At 42.6% G+C, this 22,182-nt stretch overlaps 2 protein-coding genes across 3 annotated transcripts in view; one reads left to right on the plus strand and one right to left on the minus strand.

Moving 5' to 3' along the window:
- The first annotated feature begins 913 nt into the window (after window positions 1-913).
- Window positions 914-18,389, plus strand: zhx2a (zinc fingers and homeoboxes 2a). Of its 2 annotated transcripts, XM_027154181.2 has the most exons (4): window positions 914-1,212; window positions 3,424-3,529; window positions 12,957-15,509; window positions 17,548-18,389. In XM_027154181.2, exon 3 carries the CDS (start codon window positions 13,115-13,117, stop codon window positions 15,497-15,499), a length of 2,385 nt encoding a protein of 794 aa, XP_027009982.1. In that variant the 5' UTR covers window positions 914-1,212; window positions 3,424-3,529; window positions 12,957-13,114; the 3' UTR covers window positions 15,500-15,509; window positions 17,548-18,389. The 2 variants fall into 2 exon arrangements, with proteins under 2 accessions (XP_027009982.1, XP_027009977.1); XM_027154176.2 differs by lacking the exon at window positions 3,424-3,529 and having other exon boundaries at window positions 921-1,212.
- Window positions 18,390-18,571: 182 nt separating this feature from the next.
- derl1 (derlin 1) overlaps window positions 18,572-22,182 on the minus strand; it is a 13,128-nt gene continuing 9,517 nt past the window's right edge. Inside the window, exons 5-8 of the mRNA XM_047810831.1 lie at window positions 20,834-20,929; window positions 20,692-20,744; window positions 20,185-20,295; window positions 18,572-19,831 (exon numbers count right to left, since the gene is read on the minus strand). Coding sequence (XP_047666787.1) covers window positions 19,690-19,831; window positions 20,185-20,295; window positions 20,692-20,744; window positions 20,834-20,929 — 402 coding nt within the window. The 3' untranslated portion in view covers window positions 18,572-19,689. The remainder of the gene's footprint in view (window positions 19,832-20,184; window positions 20,296-20,691; window positions 20,745-20,833; window positions 20,930-22,182) is intronic.

Raw genomic sequence — 22,182 nt, forward strand, 5'->3', positions numbered from 1 at the left:
TCCAGTAGAGGGCAACAAATACAAGACAACTAAAGCAGCAACAGTACTGTAAATTACTGTAAACTACTGTACACTGCTGTAAACTGATGTAAACTGCTGTAAACTGATGTAAACTAATGTAAACTGCTCTACTTTCAGTACTTTGTATTTGTTTCTCATAGTGTAAGACACTGGTCCTGATGTTGGATGAATGTTAATTACATGTAAATTACATATGTGCATAACATTTCTTGGATATTTCCATGCCCTTGCAATACTGTAGCTACTGTAACCGGTGGGGGTGTAGGGTCACACACACAGAGAGAGAGAGAGAGAGAGAGAGAGAGAGAGAGAGAGAGAGAGAGAGAGAGAGAGAGAGAGAGAGAGAGAGAGAGTCTCACACACACAAAGAGAGAGAGAGAGAGAGAGAGAGAGAGAGAGAGAGAGAGAGAGAGTCTCACACACACAAAGAGAGAGAGAGACAGAGAGAGACTCACACACAAAGAGAGAGAGACAGACAGAGACAGAGACACACACACACAGAGTGAGAGACAGACAGACAGAGACACAGAGAGAGAGACACACACACACACACACACACACACACACAGAGAGAGAGACAGAGACACACAGAGAGAGAGATAATGAGAGATAAAGAGAGAGATGAAGAGAGAGACAGAGAGAGAGAGACACACACACAGAGAGAGAGACAGAGACACAGAGAGAGAGAGATAATGAGAGAGAGAGAGAGAGAGAGAGAGAGAGAGAGAGAGAGAGAGAGAGAGAGAGAGAGAGAGAGAGAGACTACTATTGGTGTTGTAAAGTGTTTAATATTAAATGACCTATAACCTAAAAGTGCGGAGCTTCACCAGAGCAGGGAGACCAGAGCAGGGAGACCAGAGCAGGGAGACCAGCGAGGGGAGACCAGAGCAGGGAGGTCTTACTACAGACTGAGCGGATCCGCAGTTTACTGACACTTTGTGAAACTTTTACTTTCTAACGGACGGCATGGAGGAGCTTCTTCTAGCGTATGCAAACGCGGCCTCTGACGTGAGCAATCACGTGGCTTTTGGCGTCGCACCCCCTGCGCTCGCGCATTTTTTTCTGCTGTTGTCTATAGGGTTCGGTTAGAATCTTTACATTTGCACAGACCCCGTATTTACATCACGAGGGAAAGTAACGCACTCACGGATCTCTGCTCTCACCTCACGGCTCTCAGCACGCCGTGACCAGGTAAGAAAACAGACAGATAAACATTCAGAACAGACTCAATGAGCAAACCGAGCTAAAAAGTTCTAACTGTTATGTGTGCGTTTGCTAACTAGTTAGCTGTGGGGACGAGCAGCGCCTCGGCCTAAACACAACTAGTCCGTTTAATGTCATAACTTATCCGTTCAACTTTGTTTGTCCTGTCCGTATTGTACAGAGTGTGTACCGGGGGGAAAACAAGCCTGCGCTCCTGTTCCGGTGAAGCTGATTTAGATGAACGGGTCCAGGCTGAGATTTATAGATTAGCGGGACCCGGTGGTTAAAACCCGTTTAAAGGGGAACGGACGTGCGCGTGAACGCGTCTTCACTCCGACGTCGAGATGAACAGAATATGGCTCCGGTGTCGACATGGCGTTCACGGTGGCGCTCACGGTGGCGCGTCGGTCCGTAAGAGTCGCCGGTTTAACAAACGACCTCCGGGTTATTTGTGAGCGGTTAGTGTTTATTGAGCGACTTAAACACCGCAGGACTACATTAGGAACGGCTTTGTAGCTCGTGTGATGGTGTGTGATGTGAGCAGGTGACGCCTCTCTCTCTCCAGCACACTGCAGCACTGCGTTCATTTACTACACTTTTATCCTTAAGCAGAAATATAGCCAGAAATCACATGAACCGCAAACTGAACTCCTGCTCGGACTGTTTTCCACACAGTATTTAACAACATCGTGCTCTTGGCTCTTTTCACACCCTCCTCCTCCCTCCCTTTGGGCATCTTTTCTGATGTCCATACATTAACTTCAGCCTTCATATAATAACTTCATAGTTTTGGGGAAGTGTTTGTTAACATCTTTTTATTGGTGACTTGTTCAGGATCCTTGCTCGGCGTATTGGGTCGGTCTGTTTGTGCGTGTGGACGCCTCGATGTGAGAACATTACAAACGTGTCCTCAGATATATCAGTAAAACACCAGCTGTGTGATTAGGTCTGCTGTGTGATAGGTTAAGTGTTGTCTAACACCAGGTGAAGTTCCTGTTTATTCCCTTATTCCAGTTCAGAGCTCCATCCATGGTAACGTAAAGAGGCTTCGGTACCGGCCTTGAGAGAATCCCGTCCAAAAAACACTCGGAAACACATCTCAGATATGGTGTGTTGTGTATCATGCACAATAACATGATCGTGAAATTCAGGATTTCCCCCCAAACTGATCTAAGGTCATTGCTTAGCATTTAACCAGCTGTGTTATTTAAAGTGAGTAAATGGATTATGTTGCCACACAAATGTAGTTCCTTGTTGTTTGGTTTTTGTTTGGAGCGTAAAGAAACATTCAGAGTAGCGATTTAAGGGATAATCCTTATGAAATGACAACTTTAAAGAATACCTTGTGTATGTTTGGTTAAAAGGATAGTCTATATATAGGCACTGAGGTCAGCAAGTCCAGTAAAAGTTCTGTCTGGAGTTTTAAAATTGTCTGGACCAACTTTTTTTAATCAGTGCTATAAAATTAAAATTGAAAATATAATGCTGTTTGTGCACAGCATATAAATGTTTAAATGACTAAACCCTGATTCAGCTTCAGTAGCTCTGGCACCAAATGCTTTTTGTGCCAGGTGACTGGCTGGATTCAAAATGGCTGCCTGCGTCGGTGCAAGAGAGCTCGCGTCACTGAGGAGGCGGTTTTGCTGCCCAGGCCGTCTGTGACTAAGCGTGCAGAGGCGATGATGTCATAGCCGTGGGCCGGGCTCCTTTCAGAGCTGTGTTTTCTCTGCTGCTGGTGCTGATGACTTCACTGAACGGAAAGGTTCACTGTGAGAGTGTCTTACTTCACTTTAATTTATTATTAATTCCTACTGAAAGCTCAAAATATTCTCTTCCTGTGTTCATCTCTGCAAAGAAAGTTAGATGGATTCAGCCATTAAGGCTTTTTTTTAGAGGACATAATACTGTCCTGTCCTCTGACTTGTGTGTCATGGAAATAAAGGAGAGCAACATGTTATAACTTCTCATCATGAATTCATTACGTTTTATGTTCGAATGTGTTCGGTGCTGTTACTGTCCTGCTTTTCACTGTTTGTGGAATAACACATCATCCCATTTAGAGCGACGGTGTTTTCAGTGAACCTAAACAAGCACAATGCTGAGCGCAACAACAGAAAACCATACACAAAGTATACACATTAATATATTATAATCATGTTATACGCTACCTTTCTATACCTTTTATTTTATTTGTTTCAGTGCAACACTGTGGTTAGTTGTGTTACTCACTGCTGTGTCATACGTGTCCGAGTTAGACGTGTGACGTTTCCCCTGTAGCGTCTCACCTTGTGCTGCTGGTTCTGTGGTCAGTGTTACTTTTTGTTATTACATTTATTTAGCGTCACTCAGAAATGCTTTGTCATATAGTAGATCCAACGTTTAACTAATTAATTCTTATTTTTTTTAGATCCATAAGCTCACCAAACATTTCTCACAAAGCCTTGGTTCTTAAACTGACCATTTCAAAAGTGAAATAAAGTAAATCTCTGTTTTGTGAGTGGAAAGTTCAACACTTATTAACCTATATTGCTCCCAATAAATAGCCAAGATGTTATTTTATGCCTGATGTTTAAATAATTGTACTGTATTGTTATGTGTAGGTGAGATAAGATATATACCTTTGTTCGTCTCACAGCAGGGAAATTTCTACGTTACGGCAGCAAAGAAAAAAGTGTGAAAATATAAAGTAGAAACAGCACAAATATATAAATACAAAAAAAACAAACAAAGAGAAGCAAACAACACAGTAGTTACACGTGTTCTGAGTTATGTACTGAAAGTTGGTTGATCTTTGTGCAATTTGTTGATTTCTTTACGATTAAAGGGTCTGCGGATGTGGACGGTTTGAAAACGCCTCTCAGAAGGGATTCTGTATAGTAATAGGGCTAAATATTGTCACGCTACCTTACGGTGTGTATTAAAGTGTATTAAAGCGCATTTTCTTGCTGCATATCGTGTTGCTGCAATTCATGCAAAGTTCTAGTTGTTACTTGCAGTGTATTTTCTTTAGTACAGGAGTGCACATGCTGCGTATAAGTGAGTGTCGTTTATAAATAGCGATACGCTAATCTTTGTTCAATATATCACTAATTGCTCTTGGCATATAAATATTTGTTTTCCCAAAGAGATCTTCATTTAAATCAAATGCCTGTGTGCTGCTACTGAGCATATTATTAAGGCATCTGTTGTTGCCCGGTTTGGCTGCCAGATTCGATGTCTTCATTATGATAATTGATCTCCAATTGCATATTTTAAGAAAATAAAAAAAACAGATGGTCAATAGTCAGCAGTTTGGTGCATCTTTAATCAAAACTGTGTTAATTTTGTCCTTTACTGTCACATGAATGTGGGATTTCTAACTGAGCCCCATGCCTTTGAACAGGATTTGTGCATGTGATGGCATTCTGGGTTTAATCAGTCTTTGGATCTTACAGAGATTCAGGTGGTTTGATTTGAACAGCTGTACTGTTAGCAGATGAAGTCTTTATTCTCTGTATCTTTGGGTTCATGAGAATATTTATGGACATATTTACATTCCAGGTGCTTATGGGCAATTTGTGCTGACTAAAAGTAAATATACTTTAATTACAATGTAATTATAGCCCCAGCGTAGTCAAGCAAGCAGAGCAGTAAATAATATTCTTTCTAAAAGCTAGAATATTCCTGTCAGCTGGGTTATTTATCTTCTTTTGCGTTTTAATGCCTGTTTATTGGTTTTGTTGTGAAGGATATTCTGTTATAAGACCACTTTGTGTGTGTTAATGTATAGAGAGACGCAAATCACCCCAAATCAACATCCTGCCCAAGCACAACACAAAGTCAATACAGGGCCGGTGTACAGGCTTTGATTTAGTCTCACTAAATATATGTTTGTTCTTCATTTTTATCCTGGACAGGAGACAGGAGTACGAATACCAGTCCTGTTTAATCTCCTATGAACATAGGATCTGGTGATAGTGATGCACGAGGCTTAATGTTGTCCACCGTGTGATTTTGTTGCTGGTGTTTAATGTGAGTTCTTCTCGAAGTAGTCGTGTTTTATAAAGATACGGTGGCTTTTGTTGGTTTGAACTGATTCTCAGCCTGTACGACCTTCAGACCATTGAAAACAATACTGTTTTGGAGCATCGTCAAACACACAGACGAGTTCTATCTGCTCACTACATGGAGATATAACATGATGGTGTTTTCAGACCTGGGCAGTGTTCTGTGTTCTCCATCAGCTCCTCAGGCACCTCAGCGTAGTGTGAATGTTGGCCAGTGAAGTCATGTGTGTTAAAGCAGAAACACAAACCTGGAGATGTGATACGAATTGCAGTGACACCGTGTTGGCAGCCCGAGCTACCTTTCTTCCTGAAAACATCTGCAAATGAGCAATTAAACGTCTCTTTTAACAGGAACCTCGGCCATTACCACGTCATTCTTTGAAGATGTTTCCTGTGTTTATGGGAATGGAACTGCTTGGTGTCTATAATTTATAATGGAAAGGGTTTGTTTTATGCCTGCACACACACACGCACACTCACACACAGGCACACACACACTCACGCGCACACACACACACACACACACACACACACACACACACACACACACACACACACACACACACACACACACTAAACCCAATATAACTAGGTCCTTACTAAACCACTGTCCTGAGATGATGAGCCAGAGAAGCACAGACTGTTCTGAATTTTACAGTTTATAGTTAGAATCAAAATTTGATCAAACTTACATCCAGCCTGTTTGCTGATTGTCTTTAAAAGCTCAACCTCTAAAACAAACCCCTGTCTGAGTCCAATCCTGCACAGTGATGTTTAGTGAGATTCTGAGGTACGTGTTCACAAAACCTTTTTAACATCTTCAGCTTGGCAAAGAGCAAAACACTTAACTTACAGACTGTCACGCATCTCCTCACCTTCTGCCCCACTGGGCAAGAAACTCATTATTATTATTACATTAAATGCTGCATTTAAAGAAGTGCTATCTTAATTGTACACTTGAGAATGTTTAAAAATCTGCCTTGATGCTTAGTTGGAAGTCTAAACTTGTAGTCAGTCAGTTTTGGTCTCTGTATGTGTTACATTATGAACGCACCAATGCATTTGGCAGAAATCCACATGCTTATTCTCTAGTGTGCTTATACATCTGTTTGTCATTTCTTTTCTTAACCAAGCGATTGTCTGTGGCCTGTATCATTCTCTCAGAGAATCACAGAGCATCTCACACACAACTGGCTTTTGCTACCATTTTTCATTTGTCAGTTTTCTCAAGCCGACATTGTTCTAACGTACTGCCAGGTTGGGACGTGATAAAGTTCCCCTAGACTCTCCGTTCTTGTGAGAAGACTTTGTACCAACTGCCTTCTGTTTATTTATTTATCCAGTCCCAGATGTGCTGTTAGATACAAACACAAAGGATAAATAAATAACAGCACATCAGCATATAATTTGACTGACAGTGTTATTTCTGTTACTTTACATTTTCTTTTTCTTGTTTCTTTTATATCCTTGAGTGTAGTTTATAAGATGATGGTGGTGTAAACGTGTGGACTTTGTGTGATTCAAGCATTGGGATGCTGTGACTCAGCCTCACAGTTGGATGACAGTGAAGTCTTGATGAATACCATCGTGTTCTTCTAAGAACTGAACAGGACAAAGCCTGAGCTGATGTACATGTCTGGATCAGCAGTGCAAAACCAGAGGGGTGATTTCAGCCTTGAGCTAGTTTCAGAAACAGCCTTAACATATATGAACCAAATGACTTGTGAATGTGGATCTTATGGTTTTGCTTTCTTCCTGTGGGTCTATGGGGCTTTTTACACCTGCCCTCTATGGGACTTTTTTTAAATGCCCTCCGAAACGTTCTCGAGACGGATATAAATCCGATCGTCCAAACCCCTTCAGGAGGAGGTCTGGGATGCGTTTCAGATGAAACTGGACAAGTGTAAATAAATGTGGTTGTTCATGTCACATACGTCAGCGCTGTACTCCTCCCAAACGGAAGTACGTCACTCGCAGGTGATTTTTCACCGAGGCGTCTCGTTGCGTCTTAAAATGCGCTGCTGCTGCCAGCGAAAATGCAGTAAACAGTAAATGCTGTTTTTTGTAGCATAAGTTGTTTTGTCTTCTTTTTTATTGCATCCTGAAAACTGCACAAAACGTGTTCCGTTTCAATTACCCCGGAAATGAGGTAAAATATATTAGCATTTTGGGCAGGAGTAGAAAGATCGAATCGATATCGGATTCGCCGAGACGCATTTATGTGGCCTAATGTAAATGGAACAGTTTTAACAAATCAGATAGTTATCGGATCAGAGAGAACACACGAAGTGACCAGGTGTAAAAAGGCCCTATGAAACACACGTCAACGCTTTCCACCGTGAACAGCTCGTCTCTTTCGTTTTCCCATTTAAAAATGGTTTGGTACGGAGCGTCGTCCTCCGCCCCTCTATCACTTAGTAAACTGAAGTGACCCACGTGTCAGCAATACTCTGATCAAATCGACTGCCAATTATTATTCAAATCCATTGCTTATATTCATAAATACTGTAATACAGCTGCAGCTCTCGAGGGGAAAAGATGCTTAAAATATTCAACATTTGTATAGTAAACTTACTCACTAATAACCTGCTGAGAAACAGAGGTGTATATTATCATCCTGTATGTAACCAGAGGCCTGGTTTGATATTCGATGTGCTGAATGGTCTAAACCTCAGCATGAACAAGTGGCTTTGTTATTTCTTGTCCTAACAGGAGACAGGTCATTTACTCGTGTACTGATTTGAGTAGCTTTAAATCCCAGTTAGGAGATCAGTACGAGGATTTCTGCCAACTATATTATCCTGCTAGTTCTCCTTGTTTTGTCTTCGAGACAAAAACGCATGTAAATACTGTGTCTCTGTGAAACATTAGTGTTACCGCTTTCATTATCAAGGTACAGATATACAGTATGTCTCACTAACGCTACACACCTTCAGCATTGTTAGCACGTTTTTTTTTTTTTATCACAGATTACTGAAGCAGCAAGAGACGACAGCAGTTTTCAAAGCTGATCATGTTTCATAACAGCCATAAACATTGTGGCCGGTGTCAGGAATTCGGCTTCTGCTTGGAAAAAAACAACAAGTTATTTTCCTCTTTATTATAGCAGATCTATATTTAATCCATTTCAGTTCACAGCTCTTTAAACAATACACGTTGTCATAAAAGCTAGATATCGCTGTGAGTCCATCGTGAACAAACCAGAGGCGACGGTGCTGAGGAGAAACTCCGAACTGACATGTTGGAGAATCGTTGAGAAGAAGCAGACCCGAAGAAAAAAACATCATCTTCTGGGCGAAAGGCTGTGGTGTAGTTTATGTAGTTAAGTCATGTAGTTTATACTCTGTGCCATTTCTGCGTGAGACCGAATAGTGTGATTATGAATCATTTCAGTACGCGGCGGTAAAAGTGTGAAGATCTAAAGTTCAGTAGTGAGTGTGTTGAATGAATAGATGTTGTTTATGAGCAGGTTGTGAATACGACTCCTGGGGTAAAGTGTTTCTGATTACAGCAGCAGTTCCTGAGACTACAGTATCCAGGTGAGATTATCTGCTGAAGTGAGTTGTGATTTGAGGTATAAATTGCTTACGAAGTGTAATCTTTTGGGATTTCATATGTGGCTACCCACAGCAGAAAGTGAATATTCAGCCAAAATGACAAATTCGTTGCTTCTACTTTATCGGAAGTTACATAATACACGTTATATAAATATTATACAGGATCGTGTGTATTATATATGATGCAGTGTACTACTGTATGAGCTGTTTAAGTGCAGTGGGGTTGGAGATGGCTGCGTTTCTAAACGTGTTCATTTGTTGCTGCTCAGGTTAAATAAAATATAAGGCCTGTGCTTGGTGATTATTAGAGGAGTAACAGTTTGGATCAACTGAAATGCAAGAACATTAGATTGTTCATTCCGATGAGGCAACATGACTTGAGAGAACAAAAGATGGTGCTATGGAGGTGTCGTTTGTGTGTAAGCAGACAACGAGGACTGCTGTTCAGAGGGTTGGTGCTAAATGACAACTAAACCACGACGATGACTAAATACATGCTTTAGATCTGATGCACATTTGTTATTCTCTCGCCTACTGTGTGTTTCTACACTGTTACTGTATTTTTGGTGAAGGCTAACAGATGGTTGGGCACATGACTCCATGCTAAAGCATGAGGCTGAGGAATGGGGTTGGACGGAGCTGCTTTTTAATGGGCTGTACATTTGAAAATAATGCTTTGCTTGCTACTAGATTTGTGCCTCAAAACTCAGGAGAGATTTGTTTTTATTTTTAAATTGTTTGTAATAACTGGTATGTGTACAGGGGGGTTGTGGTAATCGTTGCAGGTCTAAGGCTCAACTGTGTGTGTGTGTGTGTGTGTGTGTGTACAGAACCGTGTGAATGGCTCCATGCGCATCTGCTGTGTGTGGATTTTAACCCGCAAAAATTGCCTTGGCCAAAAATAGGAATGCGGAATAATGCGGATCCTCATCTGGACCTCTGGTGAGAAAAAAACCCTCCCACCCTCGTGCCTAGGGCCGTTTCCATGGCAACCCAGGAGGCCTCTCTCTTTTTTTTTTTTTGAGGCTGGTCTCATGATACCCCCCCAAAAAACTAGAAAGATACGCAGACATAAACTTATGAAGGATTTTAACTTAAAAGTTCACATTTGAACTTGTCCAGTATGTCATCATCGGCAGCGTGCAAAAGGGATCAGATTATTTTTAGGGAACAGATGAACTGGATCTCTTTATAAAGAAGCTTTAATCGATTGTTAAAAGTTTATCGATTTTCTCAAGGAAAACGCTTACGGTTTTATATCATGGATCGGTTTATAATTCTGTGTAAATAATTTGTCTCCACAAACACACATCTGTGACTTTTTGCCCTCAGGAGGCATTTTACCCCATCACATGTGCATGAAACCCCAAACTAACTTGCACTGGAGGGAGATCATTTGAGCCAGTAGTTTTGTGTATTGGTTTATCAGCAGCTCTGCATTATGAAGCTAGTTTCGGTGCAGTGCTGCCTGGTTTCTAGGCCCCATCTGATGAGATTTAAATTAATTCTGCCTCGATCCCAAATTCAGCCCCTTCCCTGCTGCACTGCACAGTATTACCAACACGCTGTCTCCACCTCCTCACACAGCAGTAACACAGTTACGTCCTCCCGTGGAAGGATGCAGCTCAGCCAGCGGAAAGGCACACAATGCTCATCTTCCTCTCTCTCGTGCTCTCTGCCACCTCTGTGTAACATATGCCTCAGTCACATTTCATTCCACTGTTTGTCAAATACGCATATTGAGCGAGGCAGTGGAGAGGAAGCAGACTGCCTGTATGTATATATGTGCACACACTGTTCTGGGGGACAATTAGTTTGTCAAACTGCAGTCGTTCGTTTTAGCCAAAATTGTGGGTAAGTCCCTTGCTCTTGTCATCATCCTCATGTGCAAAATAAATAAATAAATAAGTAAAAAGCTCTCATGAGGCTGATTTTCAAATCAGATTTTACAACCCTGGTGATCTAAATGGATTTTTAGAGATCTAAATAAAGTAAAGGTTTCAGATAGATCTGAAAAAACATCCTGAAAAAGCATCCTCAGCTTTATTTGCCTGTAAAAAAAACACACAAAGTCCCGGTACCCGTCGTGTGCTTCTGGTTGGTTCTGCTGGTGTGAGCTGAGATCTGAGAGGACTGTGGCTCATGCATATTTCATCACTCTCCACTGTACAGAGACACTGAGGTCAGTGCAAGCCTGAGGAGGATTAACACCAGATAACCAATCAGACACGCCAGAAAATATTTTTCTACCTGTGTGTCTCTCTGTCCGTGCAGTCGGTAATAACTACAGCCATCGTTTTTAATGAAGCCCTGTGTGGAATGTGACAGGATTGACCCGATACGAATCGGGAAGGTTTCCGTCGCTCGAGTTCCGAGTGGTGATTAAAGTCTTTTCTGCACTCGTAACGACTACTAAGAGAAAGTTTGTGCTTGTCTTTAGTCCAAAAGACCGTTTTCATTAGCAAACACGTTATGTACAGAATTCTGTAAATTTGAATGTAGTTTTGCATGGCTTCACGTGAACGTACACTGTTCTCAGTACATTTGCAATGGTTTTGTTTACTTTAGATCACCATCTTGGGTTTACTGTAATTAGGCAACATGGCATTTTGTAAAGACGGTGCCTCAAGAGTTTGCATTTCCTTTGTAATCCAGCTGTTTTCTGTAAAACAGTGTCTAGTGGGAAATGTGTAATTAAGCTGGCTATCAGTAAATAATGGCTCCACTGTGTAAATTTGTGCACTGTGTGCTGACTGGCTTCACATGTTACAGAGGAATCACTTACACTTTCACACAGGAGCAGATTATTTAAATCCACGTGTCAATCAGGGCTAGTACTGGAAAAAGAACTTGATTAATACTTTCTAGAATTCTGTATACCTCCTTTATTGGCTGTTGTTAAATTAAGCATGCTTTATATACCCCTTTTCCACCATAAAGAACCAGGTGCTGGTTCACAGCTAGTGCTGGTTCAAAGTTGTTTCCACTGGCGAACTTTCTAAGGACCGGTTTGCCTTTCCATCGGTTAGAGAGCCGTCACAGAGCCGAGTCTGACGTCACTGTATACGTGTTACGTTTCCCAGCGACGTTAGCGCAGCGGCGGCAAACACAACATCAACAATGGCGGATGTTGCTTTACTGTTAATGCTCATCGCTTTGTGAACCTACATTGGCATCCAAACGCGGCGAATCCAATGTGTACGTGCAGCTCTGTGTAATCTGTATAAACGGAGGTCGTAATCAAGAAAGTACATAACGTTATTTTATCATTAACACAGAAAAAAAATAGTCTTAGCTTGTAGCTACCTACTATCACGTGTGCTGATAACTGATCAGATTACGGTAAAGTAAAAGTGTATTAAACATTAGTGTACTTAAGTTACATTTTCAAAGGCACTAACAGTAGCCCCGCCCACAGCCCCTACTTAAGGTACATTTTCAAAGGCACTAACAGTAGCCCCGCCCACAGCCCCTACTTAAGGTACATTTTCAAAGGCACTAACAGTAGCCCCGCCCACAGCCCCTACTTAAGGTACATTATCAAAGGCACTAACCGTAGCCCCGCCCACAGCCCCTACTTAAGGTACATTATCAAAGGCACTAACCGTAGCCCCGCCCACAGCCCCTACTTAAGGTACATTATCAAAGGCACTAACCGTAGCCCCGCCCACAGCCCCCACTTAAGGTACATTATCAAAGGCACTAACTGTAGCCCCGCCCACAGCCCCTACTTAAGGTACATTATCAAAGGCACTAACAGTAGCCCCGCCCACAGCCCCTACTTAAGATACATTATCAAAGGCACTAACTGTAGCCCCGCCCACAGCCCCTACTTAAGGTACATTATCAAAGGCACTAACAGTAACTCCGCCCACAGCCCCTGGCACAAGCGGTTCTTAAGTCTAGACCAGCAACGTTTTGGTGCTACTTAAGAACCACTTTTCCTGGTTCAGAGCCGAAGCTTTGGCTGTCGAAAAAGAAAGAACTGGTTCTAAATTAGGCTCCGAACCAGCACTCAAACTGCCTCGGTGGAAAAAGGCCATAACTGTACTGAAAAATACTTGTTGTAGTAACTAGTTATTGTGTAAAAATGAATAACATTTTTTTCTTCTTTTCTTCATTTGTTTAGGTTGTGTGGCCTGCAATGAAGTCTCATGAAGTCTCCCATCGCAGCTGACATTAATGGTCAGCAGAAATATTCTCTAGTGTTGCCCCAGACGGAGATCTACTCAGCTTTCACCAGGAGTCCCTCATCAAGGCTGCACTGTCACAGTTCCACAGTAAGTCATGGCCAGTCGTAGAAAGTCTACCACCCCTTGCATGATTCGGCCAGATGACTTACTGGACCAGGATGTAGATGGATGTGTGGACAGTGTAGTAGAGAATGGATCCTCATGTGTTCCTGCTAGTGAGAACTGGACTGACACAATGAACCCTGTGAGCTCAGAACCGGCGGTAAATGATTCAGAAAAGCCTGAGCCAGAGACTCGACCACAGAAAAAGGTGCAGGGAGGCTATGAGTGCAAGTATTGCACCTTCTCCACACAGAACCTTAATGAATTCAAAGAACATGTGGATTCTAACCATCCTAATGTCATCCTCAACCCTCTGTACTTATGTGCTGTCTGCAACTTTAACACAAAAAAGTTCGACACCTTGACCGAACACAATGAGAAATTCCATCCTGGAGAGAGCAATTTTAAGTTCAAGAGGATAAAACTGAACAGTCAGACCATCCTGGAGCAAACAATCGAAGGTTCAAACTGTGCAAGCGTTTATGATGTCCGTAGTCCTCAGTCAGGAGAGGACCTTTCTCCTTCAAGCAAATCCATGGCTCTGAAGAAACCAAAAACCGATGGCAAGCGCCCTTTGGGAGAGGGTCAACTAGACAAGCTCACCCCAGAGTTATCCAAAAAACAGATCACTGCAGTTAATGTGAACGGTACAGTGATAATCCCAGACGCAACACTCAAAGAAGGACTCTCGCACATAATGCCATCCCTGCAGCGTCCACCCAACTACAGTTTAGTGCCAAAAATTGCCGTTCCTTTAAACACTTTGAAATACAATGCGTCCCTAGATGGAAACCTGACTCTAATATCTTCCTTTAACAAGTTTCCATATCCTACACAAGCTGAGCTCTCATGGCTCACTGCAGCATCAAAGCACCCAGAAGAACAAATCAAAGTATGGTTCACAACCCAGAGGCTAAAGCAAGGCATCAGCTGGTCCCCAGAGGAGGTTGAGGAAGCACGGAAGAAAATGTTCAATGGAACAATTCAGCCTGTCCAACAAGCGTTCACCGTCTTACCTGCCCAGCTGGCCCAGGCCACAAAAGCCTCCCAATCCCTCATTCAGACTGTCCCTTGCCAAGTTCTTGGACAGTCCGGCTTGGTGTTGACCCCAGTGGCCAATGGGTCAAGTGCTACTTCTGGTCCTCTTGCACTAACGGTTTCAAACCAAGTAGCACAGGCTATTAAGAGGCCCCTCATGTCCCCTGTTGCTTCTCCAGAGGTGAAGAGGCCTTCAATAATACAAACAGTGCAGACTACTATTAAATCTGCCTCTCCTACACCCAGTCTGTCTTCAGATTGCAAAAAAACACCAGGTCAGATTAAAGAGCTGATGGCCAGCTATACGCAGTGCCAGTTTCCTGATGATGAAGAAGTGTATCGTCTTATAGAGATGACTGGACTTTCCTGGGGAGAGATTAAAAAATGGTTCAGTGATCAGCGTCTTGGAAACCATAAGACTATGCAGCTGTTGAGGGCTGACCTTCCACTGAAGGAAAACCTGCCTCAGAAACCCGTGGCCACCAAGTTTCCTCTTCTGGAATGGGTAAAGGGGAAATCCTCAGAGCAAATGAAAATGTTAGAGGAGTGTTTCCAGAGGACAAGTTTTCCATCACAGGTGGAGATTGAAAACCTTGCTATAGACACTAGACTTTCCAAAGTGGAGATTGACGGCTGGTTCACGGAGCGTCGTGCTCTAAGAGATAACCTCGAACAAGCCTTGCTCAACTCCATGGGCTTAAAAAAAAAACTGGACAGAGGAGCTCTGAACGGTATACACGAGCAGGAAGGTCGCTCAAGGTCCTCTCCCCTGCCCCTTCTAACTCCTGTTTACCCTGAAATTGACAGCAAGTCTCTTTACCTTCTAAAGGAGGTTTTCTCACAGACCCAGTGGCCGTCACCAGAGGAGTACAGTGAACTGGAAGGGCAGACAGGGCTGCCTCGCACAGAAATCGTACGCTGGTTTAAGAATAATCGGTCTGCTCTAAGAAACGGGACGTTGGATTGGATGGAGCAGTTTGAGAATCTGAGCAACAAGAAACACAACGGGCAGAACAGCCTGCTGAGCTCAGAACCAGCCCACGGTGTCCTACAGAGGAACTTCCCAGAGGCGAAGCTACTAAAACTAGAGAATGATGATAAGCTGGCAGAGCGATCCAAACTTGTCAGTCAGGACATAGTCAGTTGGGTTACCAGTAAGCTGGGTCACAACATGCAGGACATTAGCAGGAGCAAGGACCAGCATGGACTCATGACTGTGGACAGTGGGAGATGGGTTAAAGTTTCCATGGCAGCTGAGAACGAAAGAAAAGACTCTGAGACACGGAGAGGTGCCGCCGACCTCGAGGTCCTGAAAACAGAGCACACAGTGTCAGGATGAACTACAAAAGGTAGGCCCAGCACTGCGGTGCACGTATTATGTGAAGTGTTCTAAACATTTATAGTAATTTCCCACTTTATATTTTTGGGAAACGAGCAAACGACCGAATGTGTAGCAATTCGAAATAAGGTAGCCGAGATCTATAAACTCTTCATTCATGGTATTACAGACTTAAATATTTTGAATATATGAGATGACTCAGGGGGGCGCGGTGGCTTAGTGGTTAGCACATTTGCCTCACACCACCCGGGGTCGGGGTTCGATTCCCGCCTCCACATTGTGTGTGTGGAGTTTGCATGTTCTCCCCGTGCCTCGGGGGTTTCCTCCGGGTACTCCGGTTTCCTCCCCCGGTCCAAATACATGCATGGTAGGTTGATTAGCATCTCTGGAACATTGTCCGTAGTGTGTGATTGTGTGAGTGAATGAGAGAGTGTGTGTGCCCTGCGATGGGTTGGCACTCCGTCCAGGGTGTATCCTGCCTTGATGCCCGATGACGCCTGAGATAGGCACAGGCTCCCCGTGACCCGAGAAGTTCGGATAAAAGCGGTAGAGAATGAATGAATGAGATGACTCAGCTGTAGGTCATGAGGTTTTCATTAGTCATCATTTCTGTCCGATGCACAGATGGTTTTATTATTTCCTTTTTTTATAATGACTAAAATGCAAGAAATCCAGTCATCAGTGCAGCAGATCATTCAGTATTTGAGGAATCGTCTTGGTAATCTTTAGCTACAACATGATAGCCAGCTCTAGCAGCTGACTGAATGCGAGCTATGGCAGCTGTATACATAGTTGGCTAACAGCTATGCATTAACATTATATGTAGAGATGGACAAAAGAGAAATTTATTATCTGGCTGCCTGACAAATGAAAGTCCCCATGTGCTGCTCAGTCCTGTTTAAGGTTCCCCCCAAAAATACAATTAACGATCCTAAAAAGCGTAACGTAATTTAACTCAAAAGTACGCCGAGCTGATTGTGGGGATTAATCCAGTGTGAATAAGTGCGTCCAGGGTTGCCTGAGAAAGGTGACTTTATCCACACTCGCCGTCCTCTCCTCATAAAACGTCTCAGCCGATGAAGCGGCGTGTTCTTCTGCTCCTCAACAGAAAGGCAGATAGTGTTTTAGTTGATCTACGAGCTGTTCTCTCCTCACACTCTACAGTGGGTCTTGAGTTTTGTTTGAGGAAGTGTTTAAATAAGAGGAGTCTGAGTGTTGTACTGGTACACTGTACTCTCATCTTCCTCAGTTTAGTCACAGTCTCCACATCGTCTCGCATCCGTTCACACGGGTGTCGAGTAAAAACAGCTCCATCCTGCAGGTAGACTGAATCATCACTGCGTATACTTGGTGCAGCAGGTGCTGAGCTTCAGAAAAAAATCGTCCTGAGAAAGATGTTCTATGATATTTTCATTCAATTTCTTTTTCAGTATGGAATTGAGCCTCGCACCCGGAGTACTGGGATTACTACAGATTCACCGTGACGCTGAGCAGGATAAAGTGTTTACTGCAGATTAATGAATGAATACATTTTTTTTTCTCTGATTTTTGAGCAGAGAGCTCAGTGAAGAAAAAAACATGACAGGTTTTATTAGCAGCTTATTGAACCTCTGCGCTCGCTGGACGAGTGTGACTGAAAAGCTCATTTGTACATTAATACTGACTGTCTGCTCCTTTCTGGTGTCCAGGCTAGCAGCGTTTTCTCCTACTGAGAGTAAAATGTGCTTCAGGAAAAATATTCTTTAGAACACAAACAGCTTGAAAACCACTTTCAATTGTCACCGATTCCCACTCGCCCATATTCCATTTTCTCTTCCCCGCGCAGAAGCACTGATTATTCTGTAAGGGAAACGACATGTCTGTAAACCTCCATGTTATAAAGGACATAAAACGTCTTTGACTACTGAGTGACAGAGGTCAGAACTTTCAAGAACATGATGTGCTACCATGTTTCTGTCATATAAATGATCTCTCTCTCACACACACACACACGATGTCCACGTTGCGCTTCAGCTGAAACTATAATGTGCAGTTGTTTCTCGTTGCAGGACGGAGACTAGGCTGCTACGACTAACCCCGAAGCAGAAAGAAAGAAAATGATTGCGTTGACAGACTTGGAACCGGTGATCTCATGCCTGGACTCTGATCTCATCCGAGGGAAATAAAAGGACTGCGAGTGTGTGTAAGCACTGACCATGGAGTGCCAAAGTCAGACTGCTATGCTACTATTACTGCTTAGGTGTTTGAGGATTTCTTTTGGTTATTTTCTAGCAGAAGATCTCATGTAAATATGTTTTTGACAGATTTGTAAAAATTTTCTGAGGATGTTTTGTTACATTTATAATACTGTAGACGTCCCCAAGCCATGTTGCTTTAACGCTCCCTAACGGATCGTTTGGCCTTCTCGCGAAAGGACAGGAAACTGACTGACCTGCTGCAAAGTTTGGTCACTATGGCACTTAATATTTGAAGTGGACAAAGACAAGCGGTGCTCTTTTAATCTCATTCCTCAAAACAAAGTCCAAGTACAGACTTTTCTTTGGACCATAGAAGAATTGCCTGCACATAACGGATAGAATCCAAACTGAAATCAATGCAGTGAGGCACAAAACATGTTTATTTGTAGCTCATCTTCAATATTACTCTCATAGAAGATTTGCATCTTTTTTTTTCCCATTCAAAGTATAGTTCCATTTCACCGCCTCGGCTGTGGTCTGCTTTCCGACAGCTCCGTATAAACACCCCCCCCCCATCCCCCCACCCCCTCGCTGCCACTCTGCCCGTCATGTTCAGTCATGTATCAGGAATACTGTATGAGTATCAAGAATCATGCTTGCTCTTTCTTTACAACAGTCTGCTGTAACTCAATAAAACAAACGATTGAAATGAATTTCTGTCTTTGTTCAAACGTACATAAGGCATCTACAGAGTTAGACTTTCTCTTTGTTTCAGCGAAAAAGGAAGGTTTTTTCCTCCTTGTTTTGTTTCAGCTTAGTAAAAAATCACTTGATCGTAATAATTCATCCAAACGCCACTTTACCTCTTATAGTGAAGAAAAAAAGAAACTTAGACTGAACAGCAGTAAGATTTTATTTCATTTCCTGTTGCTTTATACAATTGTTTGATTTTCATTATAATTTTTTTTTCACACTTGTTTGTCCAAGGGCACTTTTGTCCTGTTCAGTTAGATATTTCTACACTCAAACTCTCTTCTCATCACAAAACGCTGGATAACATTTTTTTTATAACGTAATCTGAGTGTTGGAGCAAGAAACTACCGAACCACATTGTTTTGCTTCGTCAGAGCTTCATTACGCTCAGCAGTTCAGCAGAATTTCACTGCTAGGTTAACACGTGTCTGTAAAATGCCACGGTGGATGTTTAAGGCAACCAGTACGTCAGGCTTTCTAGTTCATATTCATTTAAGTGTTTTAAATAATCCAATTTTATATATGGAATTTTGATGATGTCTAATTTGTTGTCTATCACCACATTGTGGTTATGAGTTATGAGGTGTAGGATATGCTGACACCTAGCGGCCGGATTTAACACGAGAGTTTAATGTCAGTATTGAAGTTCATTTTAAGAGGCGAGCTCGTCGTTAAGATGTTACTCGTGTGTTGGACAGATTTTAAACCCTGACTATGTGTTAAGACAAAGTTTACACAATGCTTCAGAACAAAACATTTTTTACTAGTAAAAGCGATAAACAAGATTTTCCCCATCTTCAAATTTCTGAGTCTGAAGAAAACAAATAAAATTCTGTACATAACAATTAACAAGACATAAAAAACTAAAGCATTCAACAAAAGAGTTTAATCTGAAGCCATTACACACTGCAACAGTGTGCTAGGTTTGGGGGGGGGACGGGGACTAAAGCATTTCAGTCCTCTAAATTGTCTCCTTTACACAAACCCTGCTGGAGCTCCTTGTTCTGCAGGGCTGCTCGCGTCCGGGAGAAACCCAGGTGCTGTGTGACGTACGATGTCATCGCTTAAAGAGTAAAGAAACACGCTGACGTGGTGTGAAGGAGCTCTGCGATCACCTTCTTTTCATTCGTAGTCGGAAGGAGAGATACGAAAACTGAACTGAAGCCCAAATGTATGCAAACTTGTGTTCTGCAGCATCAATGTTGTATTATGTGCCTGATGAGCATCAGAGTCTGTGGAGGCTTCAGCAGGAGGACGTTCTCAGTCTTCCCCGAGGCGAAAGCCTTGCCCCCAGTTGTGACGTCCACCGCCTCCTCCTGCTTGTTCCTGAGGGTCGCGTCTCCTGGTGGGTGGGACGCCGAATCCAGAGACTCCGCCGCGTCGATTGGGAAACCACCGATAGCTGTTTAAAAAGATAATAATAATTAAAACGAGGCTGTTGAATGTATAGAGTAAACTAGAGTGTTTGGTTTAAACAGATGTGATGTAACAGATGTTGGTTGTGTCTTAGAGCACAAGAGTCGCAGAATGCTCCGTTGTGTATCTTCAGCAGATGTGATGCTGAACAAGTGTGTTGTGATGATCATCACAGTGTGGTACGGTGAAGGGAAGAATATAAAAAACTGCAGCAGAATCGAGTGTGAAGGAACCTCAGCTGTGTACGTCTGTAGATTTTAGTCCACAATCGTTTCACGAGCTTTAATACAGCTTTATCACATGCATGTGGAATACAGTGTTTGCAGACGGTGTCCTTACAGGGTCTCTGGAGTGGACAGGAAGGATCTGCCGCCCAGGTCCATGGGGTATTTAAACATGAGGAAGAAGTAAAGATGGCCCACTAAATTTCCAATCAACTCGTTCACAACTCTGAGGAGAGATTAAGAAAAACATTCGGATTAAAAACTAGATTTTTCTCAGCAAGTATATAAAACTGTATAAAAATAAGGACACGCCTTTAAAAAAACTATTGTTATTTCATCGAGTCCAGTGATAATGCAAATATTAGTTAAAATACAAGTCTTATAGATCCTCTAATCCATTATAGCCACGTTTCAGCTGACTCGGTACAGGGGTGTGTGATGATGACCACAGCAAAGGACAAGAACGTCGACGTGGTGACGACTAATAATCTCATTAAACTCTTTGCTCATTCTTTCAACAAAAGCCACCGGAACGCTGCGAGTCGAGTGGTTTGAACCTGACTCGCACGATGTTAGAAAATACACACACCAAACTGGGATGATAAAATGAACAGGTTCTTACGAGCCACCGATGATGTAGTTGAATCCCAGAATGACCCAGGGAAGATAACAGGCCTGCAGACGTGACATACAAGTGTCAGAGTGCTTCGTGCTATTTATATAAAGTGCAAAGAGATAACGAGTCAGAAAAACTGAAGTTCTACCTTGAATCTTGTACCAAACCAGAAGGACACGATCATGTCTCGGTTCATTTGGGCCCAAACATATAGCACAGACATGATCAAGGGGATCATCAGGAGCTGGAGAAAAAGAGAAAAGCAAAACAAAAGAGAGAAACTGTACTGAATACTTCGACCAGAGGATTTGTATGTGTACCTGCTCCTGTAAACGTAAGATGGACAATGGTACATATTTCAATACATCATTGTGGACAGATGTTTTATATTATATTATTATATGAATGTTAGTGCTAATATTAGGGATCTCCCTGGATCTTGTCCCACTAGTTTGTATTTTAGGGATCATCCCATACATCCTGGTGTTCTACAAGGTTCAGCAGCTCAGAACTGTACTGTTTGTTCACTGCATATTGTACGTTGCTGTGGATTTCTGAGAAACTGCCGGAAAAAAACACACATTTTAATCGTATTAAAAGTGTGTACTGGACCTCATGCCACTGAAAGCTCAGAGTTTTTCCCTCAATAACTAACTCTTTCACTTTGGCACCATTTGTCTCGCACCTGAGTGTTTAAAGTCTGTAATGAAGTCAGAAATGACTCTGACCCATTAGTGCCTCAGGAGCTCTCGGCTATACAACTACAAAGTGTTGTAGAAAGGACAGTAATTACATTTATATTATTTACTGTCCAGTGTCACTCAAATTAGGCTGAGGTTCACTTCATAGTCTGGTTCCTCTCAGGGTTTCTTCCTCATGTCCTCTCAGGGAGTTTTTCCCTTTCCACCGTCACCTCAGACTTGTCATTAGGGACAGATGTTAGGGACGAATAGTAACTAAATTTTAAAGTGTTGTGTGACAGAAGAGTGTCAGCAAGAATCAAAGGTAAGGTGTAGAAGACAGTAGTGAGAGCAGCTCTGCTGTAGGGGTTAGAGACTGTAGCAGTGAGGAAAAGACATGAGGCAGAGATGGAGGTAGCAGAGATGAGGATGTTAAGGTTCTCTTTAGAAGGGACCAGGATGGACAGGATTAAGGAACGAGCACATCAGAGAGACAGCACAGGTTGTCTGTTTTGGGGACGAGGACAGAGAGGATAGATTGAGATGGTTTGGACATGTACAGAGGAGGGAGATGGTCATATTGGTAGAAGGATGTTGGAGATGGAGCTGCCAGGTAAGAGGTCAAGAGGAGATATATGGAGGTGTTAGATGAGGACATGAAGGTAATTGGTGTGAGAGTAGAGGATGCTGAGGATAGAGTTAGGTGGAAACAGATGATACCCTGTAGCGACCCCTAATGGGAAAAGCTGAAGGTAAAAGCTAGAAGTAACTTAAATGTTTGCTACACTTCTGTAAAGCTGCTTTGAGCTAAAAGTGC

Source organism: Tachysurus fulvidraco, chromosome 3 (assembly GCF_022655615.1).
Source record: "Tachysurus fulvidraco isolate hzauxx_2018 chromosome 3, HZAU_PFXX_2.0, whole genome shotgun sequence".
Taxonomy (NCBI): domain Eukaryota; kingdom Metazoa; phylum Chordata; class Actinopteri; order Siluriformes; family Bagridae; genus Tachysurus; species Tachysurus fulvidraco.

Coding starts and splice junctions, on each gene's coding strand:
- zhx2a (XM_027154181.2), top strand. CDS start 13,115: ATGGCCAGTCGTAGAAAGTCTACCACCCCTTGCATGATTCGGCCAGAT.